General features: G+C 37.2%; 1 protein-coding gene across 1 annotated transcript in view; it reads left to right on the forward strand.

Moving 5' to 3' along the window:
* Nucleotides 1-5,195: 5,195 nt before the first annotated feature.
* Nucleotides 5,196-23,968, forward strand: part of PDE1A (phosphodiesterase 1A) — a 382,834-nt gene continuing 364,061 nt past the window's right edge. Inside the window, exon 1 of the mRNA XM_010602781.2 lies at nucleotides 5,196-5,486. Coding sequence (XP_010601083.1) covers nucleotides 5,386-5,486 — 101 coding nt within the window. The 5' untranslated portion in view covers nucleotides 5,196-5,385. The remainder of the gene's footprint in view (nucleotides 5,487-23,968) is intronic.

Consider the following 23,968-nt stretch of genomic DNA (forward strand, 5'->3'; position numbering starts at 1 on the left):
TATTTTATTTCATCTCTTCCTTTTAATTACTGAATAGTATTCCACTGTTTGGATATACCACATTTTGCTCACCATTCACAAGCTGATGGACATTTGGGTGGTTCCCGCTTTTTGCTTATAGAGGTAATGCTGCCATGAACATCTGTATGCAGGTCTTTGTGTAAACATATATTTTCTGTTACTTTAAATAAGCAATATTTTAGTTTGGTTTATTTTTGAACCATGGGTCTTTTGTGCTGATTTTTTTTTCTCTCTAGAGATTTAAATTAAAAAAAAAAAATCAGAAATATAAAGCGATAAAGATATTACCAGTACACCTGTATATTCAACACCTTGCTTAAGAAATAAAACACTACCAAAACAGTAGAAGTATCTTGATGGTACCCCTTCCCTCCCCTCCAGAGGTTACCATTATTCAGAGTTTGGTGTTTATCATTACTATGGCTTATTATTAACTACATATGTATTTCATAACTAGTAAATAAATGTATTCGTACTGTTTAAATTCTTATTTGACTTGATTTTTGCTTAACATTATTTTTGGCCATTTATATATCTTATTTTGTAAAGTCTTTTGCTAATTTTCATTAAGTTGTTTTTCATTTTATTTTTTCATTTGTAACAGTTGTTTATATATTATGAATACAAGTCCTTTCACAGATATATGGATTGGGAATATCTTTGTTTAGGGCTTGCCTATTCATTTTCTCAACAGTGTCTTTTAAAGGGAAGTTTTTAATTTTGATGAAACTCACTTATAAATATTTTTAATGATCTGTCTTTTTTTAAATTCTAAGAAATCTTTGCTTACCCAGTACTGTGCAATATTCTTTTTTTTTCTAAAAATGTTATAGCTTTATCCAGACTTTGCTCCTATGGTAAGCAGAAGAAAGCTGGACAAAATATAGGAAAATACTCTTCCCTGACAGAAGAAGACTAGTGAGGTATCAAAAAAACCCAAATCTATTGCCGATGAGTCAATTTTGACTCATAATGACCCTATAGGACAGAGGAGAACTGCCCCATAGGGTTTCTAAGGCTGTAATGTTTACAGAAGCAGACTGCCACATCTTCCTCCTGCCGATCAGCTAGTGGGATTGAACTCCCAACCTTTCAGTTAGCAGCAGAGCGTTTTAACTACTGTGTCATCACGGCTCCTTCAAGTGAGCTAAGGCATATATTTTCCATGGACGCACATCCTATACCATGTTGCAGGAAGGGGAATTCCAAGAAGAACACAGTGATCTCGCTGAGTTGAGGAGACAGACATTGGAGTACAGCGAGGCTAACATGACTAAAAATGCTGAGACAGAGCTCGAGAGAAAAGGAACTACACAAAAGGGCTCTAGAAACTTGGATAGTAGTCTCTTAAATCTTTCCTAAATATTAAGCCACCCATGTAGAGGGATTTTCTTTTGTTATTTTGTTCATAAAAAAAGATCCATATTTGTGCACGTTCCAAAGAAACATGATCCAACAGAATGCAGAAATTATAGAACAATATCATTAGTATCACACACAAGTAATATTTTACTGATGATAATTCAAAAACAGTTGCAGCAGTATATCTACAGGGATCTGCCAGAAATTCAAGCCAGATTCAGAAGAGGATGTGGAACGAGGGATATCATTGCTGATGCCAGATGGATCCTGGCTGAAAGCAGAGAATACAAGAAAGATGTTTACCTGTGTTTTACTGACTATGCAAAGGCATTCTACTTTGTGGGTCATAACAAATTATGAATAACATGACAAAGAAGGGGAATTCCAGAACACTTATTTTTGTGCTCATGAGGAACCTGTACATATCAAGAGGCAGTCCTTTAAATACTAAGGGAATACCGAGTGGTTTAAAGTCAGGAAAGGTGTGTGTCAGGGTTGTATTCTTTTACCATACTTATTCAATCCTATGCTGAACAAATAATCTGAAAAGCTGGACTATATGAAGAACGTGGCATCAGGAGTGGAGGAAGACTCATTAACAACCTGTGATATGAAAATGACACAACCTTTGTTTGCTGAAAGTGAAGAGAACTTGAAGCACTTGCTGATGAAGATGAAAGACTAAGCCTTTAGTATGGATTACACTTCAACATAAAGAAAACAAAAATCCTCACAACTGGACCAATAAGCACCATCATGATAAATGGAGAAAATACTGAAGTAGTCAAGGATTTCATTTTACTTGGATCCACAATCAATATCATTGGAAGCAGCAGGCAAGAAATCACATGATGTATTGCATTGGGCTAATCTGCTGTAAAAGACTTCTTTAAAGTATTGAAAAGCAAAGATTCACTTTGAGGACTAAAGTGAGTGTGACCCAGTCAATGGTATTTTCGATTGCCTCATATGCATGCGAAAGCTGGATAATGAATAAGGACGAATAAAGAAGAACTGATGTCTTTGAATTATGGTGTTGGCGAAGAATATTGAATATGCCATGGACTGACTGCCAGAAAAATGAACAAATCTGTCTTGGATGAAGCACAGCCAGAATTCTCCTTGGAAGCAAGGATGGCGAGGTTTCACCTCACTTTGGCCATGTTATCAGGAGGGACCAGTGCCTGGCAAAGGACATCATGCCTGGAAAATTAGAGGGTCAGCAAAAAAAGAGAAGACCCTCAGTGAGATGGATTGACACAGTGGCTGCCACAATGGACTCAAACATACTGAAGATTGTGAGAGTGGTGCAGGACGGGGAGTGTTTCATTCCATTGTACATAGTGTCATTACGAGTCGGAACTGACTCGAGGGCAGCTAACAATAACAATAACAAAGCAATCTTGCCTACATGCCATAAACCCCACTTGATCATGGTACAGTACCTGTTTCATATATTTTTTTGGACCCAGTTTACCAAAATTTTATTTAGAAGTTTTCCATTTATGTTTATGAGAAATTTTGGTCTGCAGTTTTCTAGTGCAGTTGTCTGGCTTTGGTATCAGAGTAATGCTGGCATCATATACTGTTTTTTTTTATGCATATAATGCATGTTTTCTACATTTGTTTGCCAACCACGCCCTCCCCCACGAGGTATTTTCATAAGTGCACTATGTGAATTTTTTTTACAGCAACATGACAATGCCTTGTCGGGGGAGGGCATGGTTGGCAAATAAACGTAGAAGGTGTGCATTATGTGCAGAATAATATGGTAATGAGTTGTACATTTCTGTGTTTGTACAGAATCGATATTATTCCTTAAATATTTCATAGAATTTACAAGTGGAGCTGTATAGGCTTGGACTTTTTTGTGTGTGAGAAGGTTTTAAACTACAATTTTAATTTCTTTAATAGCTATAGGGCCGCACAGTTTATCTATTTCTCTTTGAGTGAGTTTTGGTATTTGTATATTCAAGGATTAAAAACAAAACAAAAAACCAAACCCGCTGCCACTGAGTCAATTTCAATTCATAGCGTCCCTATAGGACAGTGTAAAACTGTCCCATAGGGTTTCCAAGAAGCACCCAGTGAATGCGAACTGCCTACCTTTTGGTTAGCAGCCATAGCTATTAACCACTGTGCTACCAGGGTTTCCCTTCAAGGATTATGCCCATTAATATAAGTTATCAAATTTAATTTTATTTTAGTTTTCAAATTTGTTGACATAAACTTGTTCTTAATATCCCCTTATTATTCTTTTAGTATTTGGAAAGTCTATAGTGACTTCACTTCTCTCCATTCTTTATCTTGATAAACTCCCTTGTTTTCCTGATTAGAAGTACATCGTTTTATTGACCTTCTCAAAGAATCATCTTTTGATTTCGTTTATTGCCTCTTGTTTTTTGGAAGGAGCACTGTGGTGCAACCATGAAGTGCTTGGCTGCTAACTGAAAGGCTGATGATTTGAACCCATCAGTGGCTCTGCAGAAGGAAAGACCTGGCAATCTGCTCCCGTAGAGGGTACAGCCCAGAAAACCTTATAGGGCAATTTTACTGTGTCCTGTGAATGGGAATTGACTGGATGGCACCTAACAACACCAACAAGATTGTTTTTTGGTTTTCTATTGCATAGAATTATGGTTTCGTATTTATTTCCTTATTTCTACCTAGTTTGCGTTTAATTTTCTCATCCTTTATTTATATATCCTGAGATGTAATGTCTTAATACATGTTAGGTACTGAGAACAGTGCCTAGCACATACCAAGCTCTCAATAAATGCTGGATATTATTATCTATTTATCTATGAATATCTCTCCCTCAAACTTCAAGGTAACAGGCAAGCTTTCTTTCCAGGAGGAATAAAAGTGCATCTGGGTTTCCAAACTAACCAGAAGAGAGACAGCTCTTAAGTAGACTTTTCTTAGCAGCCTGGAGATAGCAATAGCTGTTAAAGGTGCTTATACTTAAATCCTGTGCTTGTTTCAAAGAAAGCTTGCTTTGTGTTGGGAGCTTGGCAGATGACTCAGTTCTGATTATTTTTATGTCCACTGTCTCTTGTTTTTCTTCTAAAATGCACAAACAAGCGCAGCATCAGTTTCTCTCTTCACTCGCTCTCTCTCACACTGCCTTTCCTCTTACATGTGCGCATGCATACGCTCTAGTTTCCTTCACCTTATTTATTTTGTAATCCTCAAAGGATTCACGAAGCAGGCTGTGTGCAGCTGCCGTGTTTCACTGGTTAAATTGGCAGTTACCTACTGTGTGGAGTTGCTAGGAGAAGGTGAATAAGCCTGATTACAGCATCAGTTGGTGTACTTACTCCCTCAGTAACAACCTGTGGAGCTCTGTGGTCTGTGTTCTGTATGGCTTCATATATTATTTTCTCTTTGCTGTCATTAATTTTGGTCGCATTTATTGTTAGAGCATGATATATTTCTAAGTGTTGGCTCTGGAACAATTAGGAGGCAAAAACCTTGGCATTTAACAGGCACTTTTTTCCTCAGGGCGGTGCTGCTGACACTGGTTCCTACCATCTGTTTTTTTATTACATCCTGCCCTCCTTCCGTTGGTTGAGAGGAATTCAGCTTCTTCTGGAGCGCTAAAGTCATTCAGGTTTCTCTTGTGCAGAATACGTCTCCTAAACTGTAGGAATTCTGATGTGCTACAGTGCACAGAGCAGTAACAAATGAGCTGCTTTTGGAGAGCTTGAGTGCTCAGTCGGTCAGTAGAACAGTAGCAGGCACACGTGCGGATTGCTCCTGTGAGGTCAGAGGGACTGTTTATACTGCTCTGGGCTTGAGGCGGGTGGTGTGGCGAGCGGTGGCTACGCCTGTCAAAGCGAATAGCGATTCTGGCAGAGGCTCCCCTCAGCTTTCTAAAGCTGCAATGCTTTGATAGATAAGAGAAGCTCTTGTATACCTGTGTGAGATTTGTAGTGGACTGAGGAATGCTTGTCCTAGCGCTGAAACTGACTGGAACTCTATTGCTTTAGGAGCATCATTATGGGGTCTCCTGCCACAGAAACTGAAGAATTGGGAAACACCACTTTTAAGTATCTTATAGGAGAACAGACCGAAAAAATGTGGCAACGGCTGAAAGGAATGTGAGTAAGCTCTTTGCTTGATGCTGTTTTTTATTTCCTTCCAAAGATTTGACTATTAACATGACTAATTGTTGGTGCTACCTGCCTTTGTGGACTACTGTTTCCTTTAGAAGGATTTTTTTCTTAAAAAATAAAATGTGTCAATCTCAGCTAACAACTGGTTTGAGGGATGTACAGATTTTTTGCACCTGCACGCTTTAGGTAAAGTAACTCTCTGAGGAGTCACTTCGCTGTTATACTATATGACTTCTTTTATTCATTCTCCCTATGTTAGAGAGGTGTGTGGTTTAGATAGGCAGAAAAGTAACTAGGAAAGCTGCTTGCTAAGGTACTTGCAGCAATAAAATTTCCTTCAGGTAAGTAGCTTATTATTGATACATATTTCTCTGTGATTGGATTTTGAAAAGTAGAGGAGTAATATAATAATAAATAAACATCTTGCTTATTCTTTGTTTTAAATAATATTTCTTTGTGAAAAAATATGTTTAAGTGTTAAAAATGTTAGCAGCATACCAAACTTATTGGAGAGTTTCAGCTTTATATTAACTAGTTCACTTCTTTCCAGAGAGCCTATGGTATAAAATAGTCCTTACTAAGATGGGTCAAGAGTTGTGCTTGTGTCAAGCCTGGAATTTAACTCCCTGAGCCAAACTTCGATTGCAGTGCTATGCACCTTGCCATTTAAATGACATTTAAGTTTGCTTTTTTTTTTTTTTCATTAGTTTCTGTTTAATGTTCTAGGACACTGTGTTTATTTGCTTTATTCCAATTGTATCATAATGTAAAAATCAAATTTAACATTTGGGTAGAAATATAAAATATGAATATTTAAAGGCCACTGTAATCATTTGGCATATCTGCAGGCTTTCAAAAGAAAACATAATTACTTTTATATAATAATACCTGAAGGCATCTTACACTGTGGAAAATAGAGATTTTCTTGAACTCATATCTCTAGTACTCTGTTTACATACTGTTTTAGAAAATGCAACATCTGAGTAAATTTGATGTTGATGTTTTGATATCTGTATTTTAAAATGAAAAAATTATACCTGTTTTAGAGGTAGAAATCCTTTCTGTTTCCCTCCATTTGAATGTATTTAGTGATGTTTACATATTTAAATCGTGTTCTCCATAATATTTTTCTAGCACTTGAAGAATTACATGAGATTACAGTGTACTACTATAAGAGCAAACTAATAATGCAAACAGCATTTAACAAAGAACGACTTTAAAAAGGAAGCCATCTTTAAAATGATTTGAATGAAGCATAAAGAACAATCTGGTTTCAAGATTGATTGAAGAGTTAGAAATTAAAGCTTTTGTGTGAGGTGGTTCTCAAAAAAAAAATTTTTTTTTCTTTAAAAGCAGATAACAGCTCACAAAATTTATTTGCTTAGAGGCAAATTAAACACTATCAGAGGTCCGGTGATTTGTGTACTAACCTAATGAGTAGATGAACATCTGTACCGGAAAACTATCTCAACCTATTTTTGACTTTCTTCCTTTTTGTAGGATAGGATGTTTTGTTTTGTTTGTGTTTATTCTGTTTTTCTATAGTTACTTGAAGGTACATACAGGTACAGTGGTACATTTATGCATATATCTTTATGAGATTTGAAAAGTGATTTTGTTTTTAACATTTTAGCACAAAGTTATCTGACTTTGACTTTATCAGTTGATTTCAAAGATCTACGTGATGTTATTTCATGACAGGGTGGTGGAGTCAAGATCTTCACGACCTGATACTCAGGATGGTTGTAGGGCATACCTGCTGCCGTGGAGTCCATTCCAACTCATAGCCACTCTAGAGGACAGAGTAGAACTTGCCCATAGGGTTTCTAAATCTTTGCAGAAGCAGACTGGGATGTAGGGGAGAAAAAAAATATAGGCACATCCTAAATAAATCCTGAGTCGTAGTCATGTAGAACCACTGAATGACCATTTAGAAAAAAAATACGGCATTAAACACATTTATTTTTTTTAAAGAAATCATTATTATTGAACTAATTGAACTGACTGTTTTTGCAGCAAAGAGAGAAGTACTTTGCATTATGGTGCTATCACTTTTTATACTGTCACTTTAGCTTGTGCTTTGACTTAAGACATTTCCAGTATTCTAGGTTTAGAATTGTCAAAATATGAAACTCTAAATCTAAAATCTGCCTGACTAATGACAACCAAATTGTTTAATTATGGTCTTTTGTATAGTCTGCATTCAAAGCAGTGATATGAGGGACTCCCTATTTCATTGCTGAAATTGTCTTGCCTATTTAATATGCAGTGTTGACTCAAACAGAATTTTAGCTTTTCAAAATTGCTAGTCCTACAATCCTATTTTTATGTATTGGCAATTAAAATCATGCTACTCACAAAAGCTATCAAACAAATTTTGCAATAATTTTCTTAGTTTTGGTAAAATGCACTCAACTGAGGCTTTTAGATAGTTGTTTGGAAAGTGATCTTTTAATATGTCGAGTTTTACAAATATTATTTCAACAAAATATTTTACTTTTAAGTGACCTTATCAATATGTAAATTTTTGAGTTTAAACAAAAACAGAGACAAAGGTGAAAGTAAAATAACATTTATTCAATTGTACCTTGTACATGGAAAACATGAACAATTACAGGAAAACAGGTCTTAAGAGACAACTGTTGATAAACGTTGTTATATAACACAACATTTTAGAACAATGCTTTGTTTGAGTCCATGGAAATAATTTCATAACATATATGGAAAACATTGATAAATTGAAAAATCAGTTTTTATCTACTTTTTTGTTAATTTCTTCCACTGAACTCCTTTCAATTCTCCTGTATATAATATTTAATTGAGGTGCCATATGAAGCCATGTCCCAAGGAATCTCTTTGTGAGAACAAAGGTGAAACAGTTTCCTACTTCCATTCTCATGTAGACGTCTATGCTTTAGTCTACTAATTTTCTTTTTATAGTTACAATTTTTTTCTTCAGCTTTCTTTAATCCATCTTCTACCACTAAGTTGTCACTCAGTTTGACAATTTAGATTCTACACTATGACTCAACATCCATAATGATGGCTATATTAGCAAATGACTGTGGCATCAAGTCCTTCATAAACTGCATTTCAAAAGAACCAAAGTACTTGGCGTAAATTTTCAGTTGTTTAGGGTCTGGAAAATTCTTCTCATTCCTTCTGCCATTTCACCACCAGATTCAGAAGTTTCCTGCAGCTCTGGATCCCGCATACTAAGAAAACTTTTCTACACTAGTCTTTGCAAAAATTGTTACATTTATTGATTCCCATGTAGAAAGTTGATTTGAAGCTTTTATATTGCATCATTTGTGCATAGTGTTTTTTTCTTTTTTCAATTTTAGAAATAATCTCTTTTGTATCATGGTACTGTGCTTTTTTCCTCTTGAGGGTAGAAAGAGCTCCATAACTGTGGACTTAAAAAATAATCAAACATATTTTAAGACATTAGTTCTGCTTTTTCTGGTCAGTGTCACTGTTTTAAGCATTTGAGCTAAGAGATGACAACATTTCCAGAAAAATGTAACCAAGCAGAAATTCCAGTGAAAACCACATGGGGTTATAAGAAAAACTAATCAAAGTAGTATTTTATTCAGTTGCTCAAAAGAAGAAAGTTCGAATTGCTCAGAAACCATTCATACTTGACAAAGTATGTGGAAGACTCACCATTGCGTACTTACTGCCTTATAAATGTAGGCCTAGTTTTTTTTAGACCCTATGAAAATTTCATGGTTAGAAACTAATTTAACATAGATTATTCATTTTAAAGGTACAGATACAGACTTCCTAGTCTCTTCCAGCCCGGACAAATGTCCAGATATTAAGAACTGGAACTGTGAACGTGACAGTTAAAAGTTATTAAGTTAAGCTTCTTTTTTTCTCCTTGATTGGTGGCAAACGTGATCATCAGCAATGGAAGGATAACATGTAGAGCAGACAGTAAGGAAAAACTGTGTGATAACCCTTTAATAACTAATTTCAGTTAAGCTTTATGGTTGAAAAGAGCAGTGATTGTTATCAGTTGAAGAAGCCTATACTCATCACCAAGAAGTTGTAGTGGAGATACATATTTAGAACAAAAAAGTTTAAAAATATAAAATGACAGGAGTTTTAGTATCATATTCCCAGATTGGAATCGTACTTTGGGATAAAGCAGCGTTATGGATAAGAAGCAGATTTGATCCTTTTACGCTTCTCCTCAAAATCCTTTAAAGCCTTCTATTGCCCTCATTTCAAAGTTCAGCCTCCTTAACAGGGTTTCTGTGCACCTGCTTGATCTTTGCAGCCTCCTCTATGCCTCTTTCTGTGTGACCTTCTCTCAACCAGTCCCAGGGGCCTCTTTTCATTGCCCAAAAGAAATGGTGCTTCCCATCCATTTGCCTTTGCTCATTTTCTTCTATCTTCCCAAGGGAACCACTTTTTCTTTCTCCTGTCTCTGCTAGGGGTGGTCCTACTCCCCATGAAGTTTTGGAGATTGTTGGGGTGTTTCTGGTTGTTGCACTGACTGAGAGGTGTTTTTGCATTTCCTGGGCAGCATGATCCAGGTGTGCTAAATGTCCTGAAGTGTTCACGACATTTACTTATCAGGAAGAAATTTCTGACTCGAAAGGCTGGTCCTAAAGATCTCCACTTAAATTCCACTTGTAAAGGAAATCCTCCTGACCATCCATATTAGATACATTTTCCCTGATTTGGCTGGTAAAGTAACCTGGACTTCCCTTTTCATAACAAAGTCTCCCTTTTCTACCAGACCACAAGCTAGTGAGCAGGAGACATGTTCATTGTGTTTGTTTTTGGATTCCCATCCCCCAGCACAGTACCTGGCACTTAGGAGATAATGTAATGCATACTTTTTAATCAATAAATGAATAAAATATGGAATCACATAGTGGATCTAGCTGAAAATTAGAAGATTAGTAAAACTACCAAAGTAGGGCCTAGAACCAGGCTGAAGGAGTGGAGAATGATTCACAGCTGGAATACAGATGGGAAGATGAGCTGATGTTTGCCTATCATTTACTAGTTGTTAGATCTAGATATATTTGTATTCTTATTTAGTTCTCTTAATATTAAAAGGTGAATACCCTAAGATGGCTACTGTCTTAGTTTCTTAGTGCTGCTATAACAGAAATACCACAAGTGGATGCTTTAACAAACAAGTTTATTTTCTCACAGTTTAAGAAGCTAGAAGTCTGAATTCAGGGTGCTGGCTCTAGGGGAAAGTTTTCTCTGTCTCTTGGCTCTGGGGGAAGGTTTTTGTCTCTTTTCATCTTCTGTCCCTTGGTTTCTTGGCAGTCTTCATGGGGCATCAGTCTTCATTTGTGCTTACTTCTCTGCCTAATCTGCTCTTTTTATATCTCACAGGTGATTAGCTTAAAACACACCTTACACTGATATGGTCTCATTAACATGACAAAGAAAGTGTTATTCCCAAATGGGATTACAGTCACAGGTATAGGTGTTTAGGATATACAACACAAATTTTGGGGGGACACAATGCAGTTCATCATTGCTACACAGCAAGTACCTGATGGAGCTTGGATTTAAATACAGATTTAGCTTGTTCTAAAACTCTTATTCATCTTACTTCCAAAACAAAAAAGAGTTTTTCAGAATGGTTATCCAGAAAGATCAGCAGGTGAGGACCTAGAGTGGTACTTTTGCAACTTAGTCCATGGGCTTGTGGTAGGTAGACTAACTGCTCCCCAAAGAGGTCTATGTTTTAATCACTAGAACCTGTGAATATGTTATATTACCTGGCAAGGAGGAATTAAAGTTGCAGATGGAAATAAGATTGCTAATCAGCTAAAACAAGATTAGCCTGTATTATCCAGGTAGGTCCAATATAATCATGAGCGCCCTTAAAAGTGGAAGAGGGAAGCAGAAGAGGTCAGAGTGATGCCATGTCAGAAGGACTTGACTAGTCCTTGCTAGCTTTGAGGATGGAAGAAGCCAGCTATGAGGCAAAGAATGTGGGCAGCCTCTAGAGGCTGGAAAACCAAGAAAACACTCTTCTCTAGAGCCTCTAGAAGGAACGCAGACTGTTGTCACCCTATTGGCCCAGTGAAACTGCGTCAGACTTCTGATCTACAGAACTGTAAGACAGTAACTTTGTGTTGTTTCAAAACACTAAGTTTGTGGTAATTTGTTATAGCAGCTATAGGAAACTAACACAGGCATCCTGTATTAGAATAACCAAACCGATCAACCCCACTGCTGAGGGGTTGATTCCAACTCTTAGTAACGTTATATGGCAGAGTAGAACTTACCCACAGGATTTCCAAGGCTGTAAATTTTTATGGAAGCAGACTGCCATATCTTTCTCTCACGGAGCAGCTGGTGGGTTCAAACTGCTAATCTTTTGGTTATTAGCCAAGCACTTTAACCATTGAACCACCAGGGCTCTGTTAGAATGACAGAGAGTTAACATGATGATTCCTGTCCTCTCCTTCACTCCTTCACTCCTTCACTCCTTCACTCCTTCACTCCTTCACTCCTTCACTCCTTCACTCCTTCACTCCTTCACTCCTTCACTCCTTCACTCCTTCACTCCTTCACTCCTTCACTCCTTCACTCCTTCACTCCTTCGCACGCGCACGCGCACACACATGGCCAGAATAACAAGTAAGCAAGATACCCATGGGCTTAATTGTGTTTACTTACTAATCGGTAGTGCACAACTTCACATGGGTTTCATATCTTTATGTGGTAAAAAACAGGTGAAATTGTGCACTATAGCTTAGTAAGTAGACACAAGCAAACCCATGCATACCTTGTTTATTGGGTAATTCATCCCTGTACAGGGCCCAGCCTCTGTCACTCTATGGCATATTGGAGTCATGTACTCTTTACCCTTAGCCATTAAATCTCCCATTGTCTTTATCTAACCCTGGTTTACAGGCTCTATATACCACTTAATCGTACTCATGAAGAACCTTTACATAGATCAAGAGGCAGTTGTTCGGACAGAACAAGGGGATACTGATTGGTTTAAAGTCAGGAAAGGTGTGCGTCAGGGTTGTATTCTTTCACCATACCTATTTAATCTGTATGCTGAACAAATAATACAAGAAACTGGGCTATATGAAGAAGAATGGGGCATCAGGATTGGAGGAAGACTCATTAACAACCTGCATTGTGCAGAGGACACAACCTTGCTTGCTGAAAGTGAAGAGGACTTGAAGCACTTACTAATGAGAAGATCAAAGACCACAGCCTTCAGTATGGATTACACCTCAACATAAAGAAAACAAAGATCCTCACAACTGAACCAATGAGCAACATCATGATAAATGGAGAAAAATTGAAGTTGTTAAGGATTTCATTTTCCTTGTATCCACAATCAACAGCCATGGAAGCAGCAGTCAAGAAATCAAAAGATGCATTGCATTGGGCAAATCTGCTGCAAAGGACCTCTTCAAAGTGTTGAACAGCAAAGATGTCACCCTGAAGACTAAGGTGCGCCTGACCCAAGCCATGGTGTTTTCAATCTCATCATATGCGTGTGAAAGCTGGACAATGAATAAGGAAGGCCGAAGAAGAGTTGACGCCTTTGAATTGTGGTGTTGGCAAAGAATATTGAATATACCATGGACTGCCAAAAGAATGAACAAATCTGTCTTAGAAGAAGTACAACCAGAATGCTTCTTGGGAGCAAGGATGGTGAGACTGCGTCTTACATACTTTGGACATGTTGTCAGGAGGGATGAGTTCCTGGAGAAGGACATCATGCTTGGCAGAGTACAGGGTCAGCAGAAATGAGGAAGACCCTCAAGGAGGAGGATTGACACAGTGGCTGCGACAATGAGCTCAAGCATAACAATGATTGCAAAGATGGCGCAGGACCTGGCAGTGTTTCATTCTGTTGTGCATAGGGTCGCTATGAGTTGGAACTGACTTGACGGCACCTAACAACAACAACAACAACAACAACATGCCCAGATCACCAGATTCCCTATCATGCTCTGATAATACGGATATACAGGCGTCTCTGGGTTACAAAGGAGATCCGTTCCTAATTATTTTTATAAATTTTTAAGTCGAATCTGCAGGTAAGTCAGAATAGGTGCAGTTGGTTCATTTTTTTCTTTAAATTTTATCTATATTGTTGAAATTGAGAATATACACAGCAAAGCATATACCAATTCAACAGTTTCTACATGTACAATTTGGTGACATTGATTACGTTCTTCAGCTTGTACATTCTCACCCACCTTTTCTGAGTTACTCTGCCCTATTAACATAAACTCAGTGCCCCCTAAGGTTCCTATCCAATCTTTCAAGTTGCTGTTGTCGATTCGATCCCATATAGATAGTTCTTAAAAGATCATAATGCTCAAGGCAGACCTATTTTACTAGTTAAGATAAACTGTTATTAGGTTTTAAGATGACTTCAGGGGATATTTTAGTTTAAGGTTTAAAGATTATCTCAGGGCAGTAGTTCATTTATGAGTTACTTAGCCTTACTGTGGTGCAAGAAAAGGCTCAAAGCCTTTTCAGTAATTTAAGAGCTGCACGTGCAGTAAGCGAAGGTGATTGTGATGGAGAATTTGTGGCAAGTAGGAATTGGTTCAGTGGTTTCTAAGTGAGGACACATTTATGTAACATTGAAGGGCAAATATAAATTGTCTGTTCAGTTGGACGTTCATAACCCAGGGACTGCCTGGGTAGTGAGTTCGTTGTAAATGTCAAAGAAGAATGTTTATCAGTCAGTAGGGTTGGTGTCACTACCCCCCACCCCCGTGGACCTCCTCCCACATCAGACCTTGCAAAATCCTTAGTGAGTAATGTTTTTTTGTACTAATGTTACTTGTAAATCATAATTCCTGTATATTGCTCCTTCTTTTTCTTTAGCTACTACTTCATTCTCAAAAAAGTTATCGATACAAGTAGCTAAAACACCAGCAAATTTGACAAAATCCGTGACTATAGAGACACTGGCAGCAATGGAAACAACAGCATGTGCTTGTCGTCCATGCAGACAAAATCACGTGATCCAAAGCATCATCGCAATTGGGTAATAATGACAGCTTCGACTGGAGTGCTTTAAAAGGTCCAAAAAGTAAATTAGCATAGAGTTTTAGCCTTGTAGGTATATCTATATGTGTAAGCTGGGCTTATGAAAAATGTTTTTGTTGTTATAACTACAGGGATATTTTATAAAAAAATAATAAATTTCTGCTGGAACACTGCATGGGAATTTTACAAACAGTTATTTGGTGTCCCCCCCGACAGTGTCACCCAGTGTGATCCGTACCTCCCACACCTCCCTAGTGACGCTGCTGATGTTTATGCTCCCTTTCTTGGAAATTGTTAATAAATCTCAGTCTCAATTTTCATATTGTTGAGTATGTGATGTTTGATGGATTAATCAGGTGAATCAGTTTTAAAAGATCTGTCCTTTAATCATAAAGCTAATTTGGTTTGAAGAACACCTCTTGTTCAGAACAGTAATACCTATTTTGGTGTATAGATTAAATCTTAATCCTTATTTAATATTATTTTATGTTTATAGAGTAGAGATTGTTGAGGAGAATATTTTAGAGATTAAGAAACTCTAGAAGCAGTGAGCTATTTTCTAATACTACCTGGTTTTTAGCTGAGAGAGGATGGAAAAGTTACTCCTGTAAACTTCATTTTCTATCAGTAAAATCCAATGATCCATTAGTTATTCACTCATTGACCAAATGCCCACTGATTGTGTGCTATGTCAGGTGGTATTTTAGACACAGGAGCTTACATTCTAGTAGAGGAAGCAAATAATAAAAAAGTGAACTATAAGATTCAACTTAATGTGGAGTAAGAAGTGACCTGAGGAAAATGTACCAGGTGATGTGATTGAGAGTTACTCGGGGAAGGTATTTTGGATAGTCAGAGATGAGTGCTTAGATTACTTTCAGCTGAGACATAGACAAAAATTGAGATGATTCTTACCTCTCTATGAAGTTTGAGTGAGAATAAGGCTAATGAATGACACCCCTAATTTCTGCTCAAGTTCAGAATTAAGTGATGGGCAGATTTTAGGAGTCCAGTAGATGGAAATGAAAATGTGAGCTTTCCTATAATTAAGTGTCTGTTAGAAGACATGGCTTTAGGGTGCAGCTAAATATATCAGAGCTCTTCTGAATTCTTCCCCCGCCTTCCCCCCACCAAACTGCAGACATCCCCACCAGGGAACAAAATCTTCCCTTCTAATCTTACCTCATATCTTCTAGCAAATGAGACTGTTTTTTACAAGCAGAGCCTCCCTCACCCCCATCCCACCCCCGCCCCCCCCCCCCCCAAAAGAGCTTACATCTCCAGGCCCAATTCCTTCTCCACAATTCGCCAGTGAAGTGAGTTACTCTTCCTCCTCCATGAAAGAATTCAGAAATTGGCAAAGAGAGGCCTGGAAAACTTGTCTAATGAAAGGAAGGACCTTTCACTTAGAAGGCAGCATTAGTATCTGAGAATCATATATTGCCCAAATCAAGGTGCTGAACATTAAAGAATGTATGTAAGACACATAACACACTACCTGGCACACAGGCTCTCAAAACATCTTAACTGTTGTTATTAGCTATTGTTAACTACTGTTAGTATTAACATTGTTATTATTGTTATTAATATTGTTAACTATTGTTATTAGCATTCCTATACTTGTATCCATCCTTGTAAGTATTCTAGCTCTACTATTTACCAGCTATGTCATCTTAGCTAAGCTGATCAATTTTTTCTGATGCCTCAGTTTTTTCATGTGAAAAATGGGAATAATATCATTACCTACCTCATTGGGTATTAAAAAGAATTAATGCTTAGATGCTGCTTAGAACAGTGTCCAGAATGCAAAAAATCTTAGTTATTATTACTATTACAGTCAGATGCATAATCCTATTTTTACCAGGTACTTTTGTTATCAGAATCAGCTGCAGAGTAGAATTGTCAAGATGAGGAAAGTAGGCTTTCCTTGGACTCAGTGGGAGTTACCAGAACTTACATTTCTCTGAGGGAGGGGGAGTTGAGTAAAAATTATGCTTATAGAAGAATTTCCTATGAACTCAACACCTCGATTGACACCTTGTGGTAGCCTTAGAATGGACTTTAGATCTCTACACTCGTGTATGAACCAGAACTAGATTGAATCTCTGAGTCGTTGTGACTTGAAAGTCGTTCTTCAGGCCTTTCCTCATTGTAGTCCAGGCCTGGCTCACAAAGGGGTTGACTTTTAAGTAATCGCTTTCATGTCCCACATCTGTCCCTTGCTGATTCATTTTAGAAAATGTCATATTACCATTATGGTATTAGATTTTGTCCGTTACTCTAGCACATTTCAATCAGCTAATCAAATGTAAGTATTTGAGCAAGACCGAGTCCCACCCAGTAAAGGACTGTGCAATAGGCTTTAGGCTGTAAAAGGAACTGTTACCATTAAACAGATGATAGTTTTAAAGGCTTATGAAACCATGACATTGCACGTATCTGGTCTGGGCAAGTGTGAGGTTAGAATAATTATTTAAAGGTAAAGAACTACAAGAAAATCATGAGAGACTATTAAATATTACTCTTTCGGGTTCTCCTTTATACTTTTTAACCTATACTTTCTAGAAGCTTTTTAGAGAGATTTTGTTTTCTATAAAGTATCAAAAAATAAAAGGCTTTAGCTACACAGGCCCAGAACATGATCAATCATGCAGACAATTTTTGGCTGGCAAAATTTTGATACTTACAGCTATTCCAGTATGTTCATCATAAGTCAGGAAGAAGTAGTAAAATTGTAAGTGCCAGCATCTATAGGACAAGAAACGGGTCAGTGTTAAACTTTATACAGTACGCATGTGGAGGGCCAAGAGATCCTGGGAATCTTGTGCATGAGCCAGGTCTTTGCTAATTTAGAAAAAGTTCAGAATAAGGTTCTTACTAGAAACGCACCAGTGTTCGGACCCTGGTCCACTTAAAACTTGGACTTTCTAAAAGTTGATTGAAAATAAAGTGCATTTGGAACAAGGTAAGAAAACGCTGAACAATTTAGGTAGTAATTACATTTCTGTTTAGCTTAAACCTTTTAAAATCAGTAACAATAAATCATACTAATACTGTATAATTCTTTTGTGATTTATAATTTCTAGGTTTTTTTTTTTAGGTTTTGTTACAACTATCTACAGTTTTTTTTTTTTTTTTTTTTTTTTTCTGATGAGAGACCAGCCTCAAAGAAATGAAACAACTTGACCAATGTTTCACAATTAGGAAAGGGAGAGGCAGGAGCCTAGGCCCATACTTATTCCATTTAATGTGAATTTACATAATTCCACTGAACACTGAGGACTCTCAGTAAAACCTTACATTTCAGGAGTTAAAAACTGTTCTCTTGTTTTGAGTTTTCAACAATCCAGCCATCTGTTTGCCTAGTTCCACAAACTGTAAGCTGAATACCAAAGGGAGCTATCACTTGGCATTTGCTTTATAGATACCAGGAACTTCCCATTCTATTTCTTTCCTTTTCTAGGACATATACAACCACTACTGCTTTAACTTATTTATTTAAGCAATCATCCTAGCTGGTATCTGCAAGGGAGTCTGACTTTTCCTACCACTTCTCGACCCTTCAGAGTTTGGACCTTTACAAAATCATTCTAGTTTATTTGGCCTTCGGTGTATCCCAAACAACAGAGAAAGAAAACCCTGCACAGTAGTAACTTCTGTCCCTGAAGATCTTTATTTACCAATCAGTAAATTACCATAGAAATTCTTTCGATTAAAACTAGGTATTTTATTCTTGCTTTTGCTGCCTTTTCCTTGATTGTTATAAAATATCTTAAGCACACAGCAAGGTTCTTTCCTGAAGAAAAATGAATAAAGTCTTTTCCCTTTTGTTTATTTTAGGAAAATCATCTTAATGGAATTTGTTCTGCTTTATGTCCCATAGAGAAGACAAACCACTTAAAAGCACACACTTTTCCTCATCCTTCCTTAGAGTCCATTAGAGTACTAGAGAGCTCCCTTCTAATTCTTGGAACTCCAGTACCTCCACTGGCTCCAACACAGACAAGTGTCTTAATTCTTCATTCCCAGGACATCTCTGCTCAAGTTTTCCAAAGAGCCTTCTGTTTTCCAGAATTTCTCCTATGCTGTGGTTTCCTGGTACAGAAATAGCTCCAATTTATTCATGACTTCCTGCATTCACACTCTTAGATAATCACTCTCATACTTTGGCCAATGTGGTTATAGCAAATGTGAGGCAAGCAGAGGCTTGGAGAGGGCTTGTGCATTGGAGCTTGTTCTCTTGTTGCTCTTTGGGCCCCTAATTCTAGCATGTGAGGAAGCCTGGTCCAGTCTTCTGGAGACAGCATGTGGAGCAGATATGAGCCATTCCAGCTGAGGCTTTCTTTAGACCAGATGGTCAACCACCAGACGTGTGAGTGAGGTCATTCTAGACTACCTGACTCCCTCAAAATCATCAGGAAATAACATGTTTTTTTCAGCCACTAAGTAGTAGTGTGGTTTGTTGCACAGCAAAAGCTAACTGATATACACCCCAAATCAGCTCTTAGCCTCTAAATTGTTCATATACTTCTGTTTTCCAGTTTTTTTTCCTATCTATCACTTTGCTTCCTTTCCTCTCATCACTTCCTATCGTTTATTTCTTAGACCCAATAAAAAATTAACAGATGTTTCATAGATATGAAAATAAAAATTGAGGTCCTTCTTTTTAGAAAGTCAGTCCACATTATCCTACACATTATTTCTACCAGCAATATCAATGTCATATACCCAGTTTTAATACTTCTTCCAAAATAAACTGTCCCAGTCACCTGTACATTAAAGCTGTGTTGCTCTTAGATTTCTGTGCACAAATATAATTTCCCACCTGATAGAAGAGAAATATGAAGTACAGCAGGAAAACTATATAGTTGCATAAGACAGAGATGGTTCATATCCTGTTGCCCTGGAAACAGTCATTGGGAAGACCAGGGTTCTCCACTCATCCTGTTGCCCTGACAACAGGTCATGCAGGGGCATGGGAAGGCCCAGTGCCTAGGCATCTTGTTTGCAACCACAAAGAAAAGGAGAAAGTAATGTTGCATCTTGTTCTTCCCCATCTACTTATTGCTTCCATTATCTGAGCCAATCCAGTATAAGAGCATCTATCCAGATGTAGGAGAGGATAAGAAAACAGTACCCTCAATTTTTGCATGCATAAGGGCTGAAACCTTTGCCAATTTTGATTGAGCCAAAGCAATAAATGGCAGAAAAAGATAAGATAGAGAATCAAAGTAGCACCAATAAGAAATTGTAAAAACCAAAGAAGTTGTGAAAACCAGGGACGTAGTATATGATAAGTATGTCAGCTAAGAGCTGATTTGGGGTGTGTATTCCTTAGTTACATTGGTTATGCTTAGCTAATTTTTAGGAAGTTCGTCTGAGGAAGTCTACCTGTGGAATGGATTACTGCTGACTGCATTACTGCTTACTTTGTTACCTCCACTTTGTGAACAGACAATGCAAAAGCAACAATCATAAAATGATGTTATCTTATTAGAAATCTTTAATCTTAACATTCTGTACAACTTTCCCTTTTTCATTTTTATTCAGTTTTTATTGGCTTTCATCACTCATCTTTTCTTAAGATGTAGAGTTGATAAGAAACAACCTGACCACATTCTATTTTTGCTCTCTTCTTTCTTTGTTCTTTAAGTATTGGTTGTATGAAAAATACTCTTTACATTTACATTTGGAACTAGTTACTGCTTTGTCTTTATAATTTATGATTCATGTAAAAAATCTGTCTATTAAAAACTTACAAATACTATTAGTTTCGCTATAAATAAATCTCCACAATTTTCCTGTGAATTAAAAAAAAAAAGAATCTTAGTTGACTCCTCTAGTTTCAAAGATAGAGCAAGAACTTTAAATTTTATACTAAACCAGAAGTCTTATCTGATGAAGAGAAAAGTAGCAAATTCTTCTGTCAAAAAGTAGGAAAGGGAGAAAATATTTATTTATTTAAATCTGATGAAAAAGGTATATAGGCTGGTGAAGAAGTATCTTTGGGGGAAAGTAACTATATCAAAACTAAGTTTTTATAAGACCAAGTGGCAAAGTTGGGACATAATCTGAACACATTATGTTCACTGAAAAAATACAAATCATTATCTTAGACTAGATTAGGTGACCCTCCTAGGTTCTCTAACTGTACTTCATGTTTTATTGTTATTGTCCATTTAATAGTTATACCTTCTAGGTAATTCTTCTTCCTCTCCTTGAGGGAATAAGAGGGAAGAGGTAGAATCCTCCTCCTCATTACTGTGTATCCAAAGTACCTTGCTTAGTGTATGACATAAAGCAAGATCTTAAAAATGGTTCAATATAACAAAAAACAGTAATCAGGTAACATGTGAGAACTTTGCAGTTGGATGGTATAGCAAGTCCAAACAAGGATGTTCAGCAACACAATTAGTTCAGGCTGAAAGGTAAGAAAGTTTTATGGAGGATATTTGAGCTGCTTTTGGAGAAAGGAGTAGAATGAGGCATCAGAAACATCTGACCAGTTGCGATTATTGGCAATCTGGCTATATACAGACAAACAAGCAAACTGAGTCTGGAACTTAGTTTTAGATAGTTGTGAGGAATAAAAAAATATAATCGAAGTTCCAAAGTCCTGTGTCTGGCACAGAGTAAGTGCTTACAAATGGTACTTGCTATTGTAAATCACTTTTGTGTAAGACAATGCTTGTTTATGTCAATTCCTCTTATAAACATAGGACTGAAATAACTAGATAACTATAACTTAGATAACTGTATGGTGGGCAGGATGTAGAGGAGATATAACATTGACCAGGGGACTAAACTTCCTCCATATTCCAAGATTCTAATTTCCTAATTTCTCTACCACTCAAATTACCTAGGAAAACTCAAATTCCTGTTTCACAATGTAGTTGAATAATTAAGATTATGTTTAGAATATCTTCCAGTGATTAATGAATGTCTGGCTTCTATGTAGCCTTGCAGCCTGGGGAATTCTTGGTGAGTGGAGACTGTTGTATATCCTGTGAGAGTGAATCGCTTGCTGAAGGTTCCAAACTGTACTGAGTCAGACAGAAGGAGATAAACTAACGGAACCTGGAGGTGATCAAGCTAAACACTTTAGGATTAGAAGACTAACTAATCCTCTCATTACATGAGTCCTCAAAGAGAAACTTAGAAAGCAAAGTAATCTTGAAGCTTCACAATGTGATTGAACAATTTTAACAGTTCTTCAATCTTATTTTTACAGACATTCAAGTCCAAGGTGTGTGATGAGGCTTGAACTAAAGCACCATTTTCAAACTGTCATTTAATATTTTTGTTCTCTGGCTTCGTCCTGCAGTCAGAATCATATTTCAGTTAGAGATAAGGATCAGTAAAACGTGTATCAATTTTATATAGATTTTTTTTTTAAAGTATAAGATTTTTATTACCTTTTTGGTAACAAACATACTGCTCTTAGAAGTAACCCATCTATCTAAAATGGAGCCGTGGATTAAGGAGACCACAAATGCTTAGTGTCTGATACTCCAAAATGAACTTCACAACAAAATATTAATATCCTGTTTAAGCAATTAAAATACCTCTGGTATTAGTTCCCAAAAGACTTCATTATATATACTTTCCCTCTATTTTACATGAGGCATTATAATAAATTTTTTTGACTTGTTACTTCAAAATGATAAAATATAACACTAAAATTATTTCTTTACTTTCATTCATATATTTCTTTGATTTTTTTTTTTAATTGAAATTACCACACTATCTACTCTCTATTATTAAACCCTGCAATGGTTAAAGTTACATGTCAACTTGGCTGGGCCATTATTCTCAGTGGTTGGGCAGTTACGATGTATCTTGGTAGCTGTGTAATAATGTAATCACCTCCATGATGAGATCTATTATGAGCAGCCAATCAGTTGAAAGCGAGTTTCCTTGGGGTTGTGGCCTGCATCCAGTATAGGTGGACTTTCTGGCAAAGCTTGTTGGCTTTGGCTCACTCTGAATCCTGAGCTGGTTGCTGTTCATCTGACTTCTGCTTCTTGGGGCTTTAGCTAGCAGCTTACTTGCCAATCTTGAGATTCATCAGCCTCTATAGCCTGTGGCAAGAGGCTTGCTGTCTGACCTGCCAATCTTGGGTTCACCAGCCCCTGTAGCTATATGAATCAGGAGAAGCCTCCAGGCTGACTCACAGACTTGGGACTTTCCAGCTTCTACAACCCCGTGAACCATTTCCTTGATATAAATCTATCTATATATTTACACGCTTCACTGGTTTTGCTTCTCTGGAGAACTCAGCCTAAGACAGACCCATAGACAAATTGATTGATCTATCAATAGCTATAGCTCCTGTCTAACAAGAAATATGAAATCTCTTTACAGTGCCTTGCAATTAAAAACATGTTGCCAAATATTCCTTAGTCCCCTAAAAAGAGGAAGTATTTTAAGTTCACAAGTAGGGAATTAAAAAAAAAAAAAGGTCTTCTTGATAAATTCGGGTTGTTTTGTTACGTATGTCTATGGCTATAGTAGTAAACACTGATTTACCCAGTGTGAGTCAAACTGTCGTAGTCACTGATTAGAACCTCATGGATTAGAACTATCCTAAGAATGAGGGTTTCAGAAAAAAGCAAGTTGTAGCTTAAGTTCATCAAGACTATACTGACAGTTATAAAAACATTGAAGTAATTTGAAAAGAATGACTAGTTTTATTTAGTATAATTAACTCGGTTGACTTATACAGTTCAATTTACTCATTCATTCAATGAATACTTAACACACAGAGAGTTCCACCATCGTCCTAGGCACCAGGGATGCAATGATAAACAGGGAAGATACGGTTCGTGCTTTTATACCTATTCAAGGTGAAGGCAGGTGGTAAAAACATATGTAATGTAATTTTAAGAAAAACAGGGTAAGAAAACAAAAAGTGTCAGGGGAGGGTTAAAGGTGGCCATTTTAGAAAGGGCTTCCTGAGGCAGAGACTTTGAAGGGACCTTAATGAAGTGAGTGGTAAGCTACTCTGAGGCCTATGCAGAGGGAAGCAAGGGCACAAGCACTGACGCAGGCTACACTTGGCATGTTTGAGAGATATCAACAGGGTCAAGAGGGCAGGAGGGCTGGAGCACGGTGGCTGATGTAAAGAGTGGAAGAGATTACTGTGGAAAGAAAGATAGAAATCAGATCATCTAAGGCCCAACAGGCCAAGTTTAGAAATTAGGGTTTTATTCCCAGCATGGTGGCAAGCCACTGGAGCTTTGGAGCAGAGGAGTGAAGGGATCTGACTTACGTTTTAAGAAGACTTCTTTAGCCTTTCTTCCTAGTCTGTCTTGGTCTGGAAGCTCCACTGAAAACTATCTATCATGGGTGACCCTGCTGGTATTTGAAATACCCATAGCATAACTTCCAGCATCATAGCAACATGCAAGCCACCACAGTATGACAAATAACACTGGAGCAGGGCAATA

This window comes from Loxodonta africana, chromosome 6, assembly GCF_030014295.1.
Source record: "Loxodonta africana isolate mLoxAfr1 chromosome 6, mLoxAfr1.hap2, whole genome shotgun sequence".
In the NCBI taxonomy this organism is placed as follows: Eukaryota; Metazoa; Chordata; class Mammalia; order Proboscidea; family Elephantidae; genus Loxodonta; species Loxodonta africana.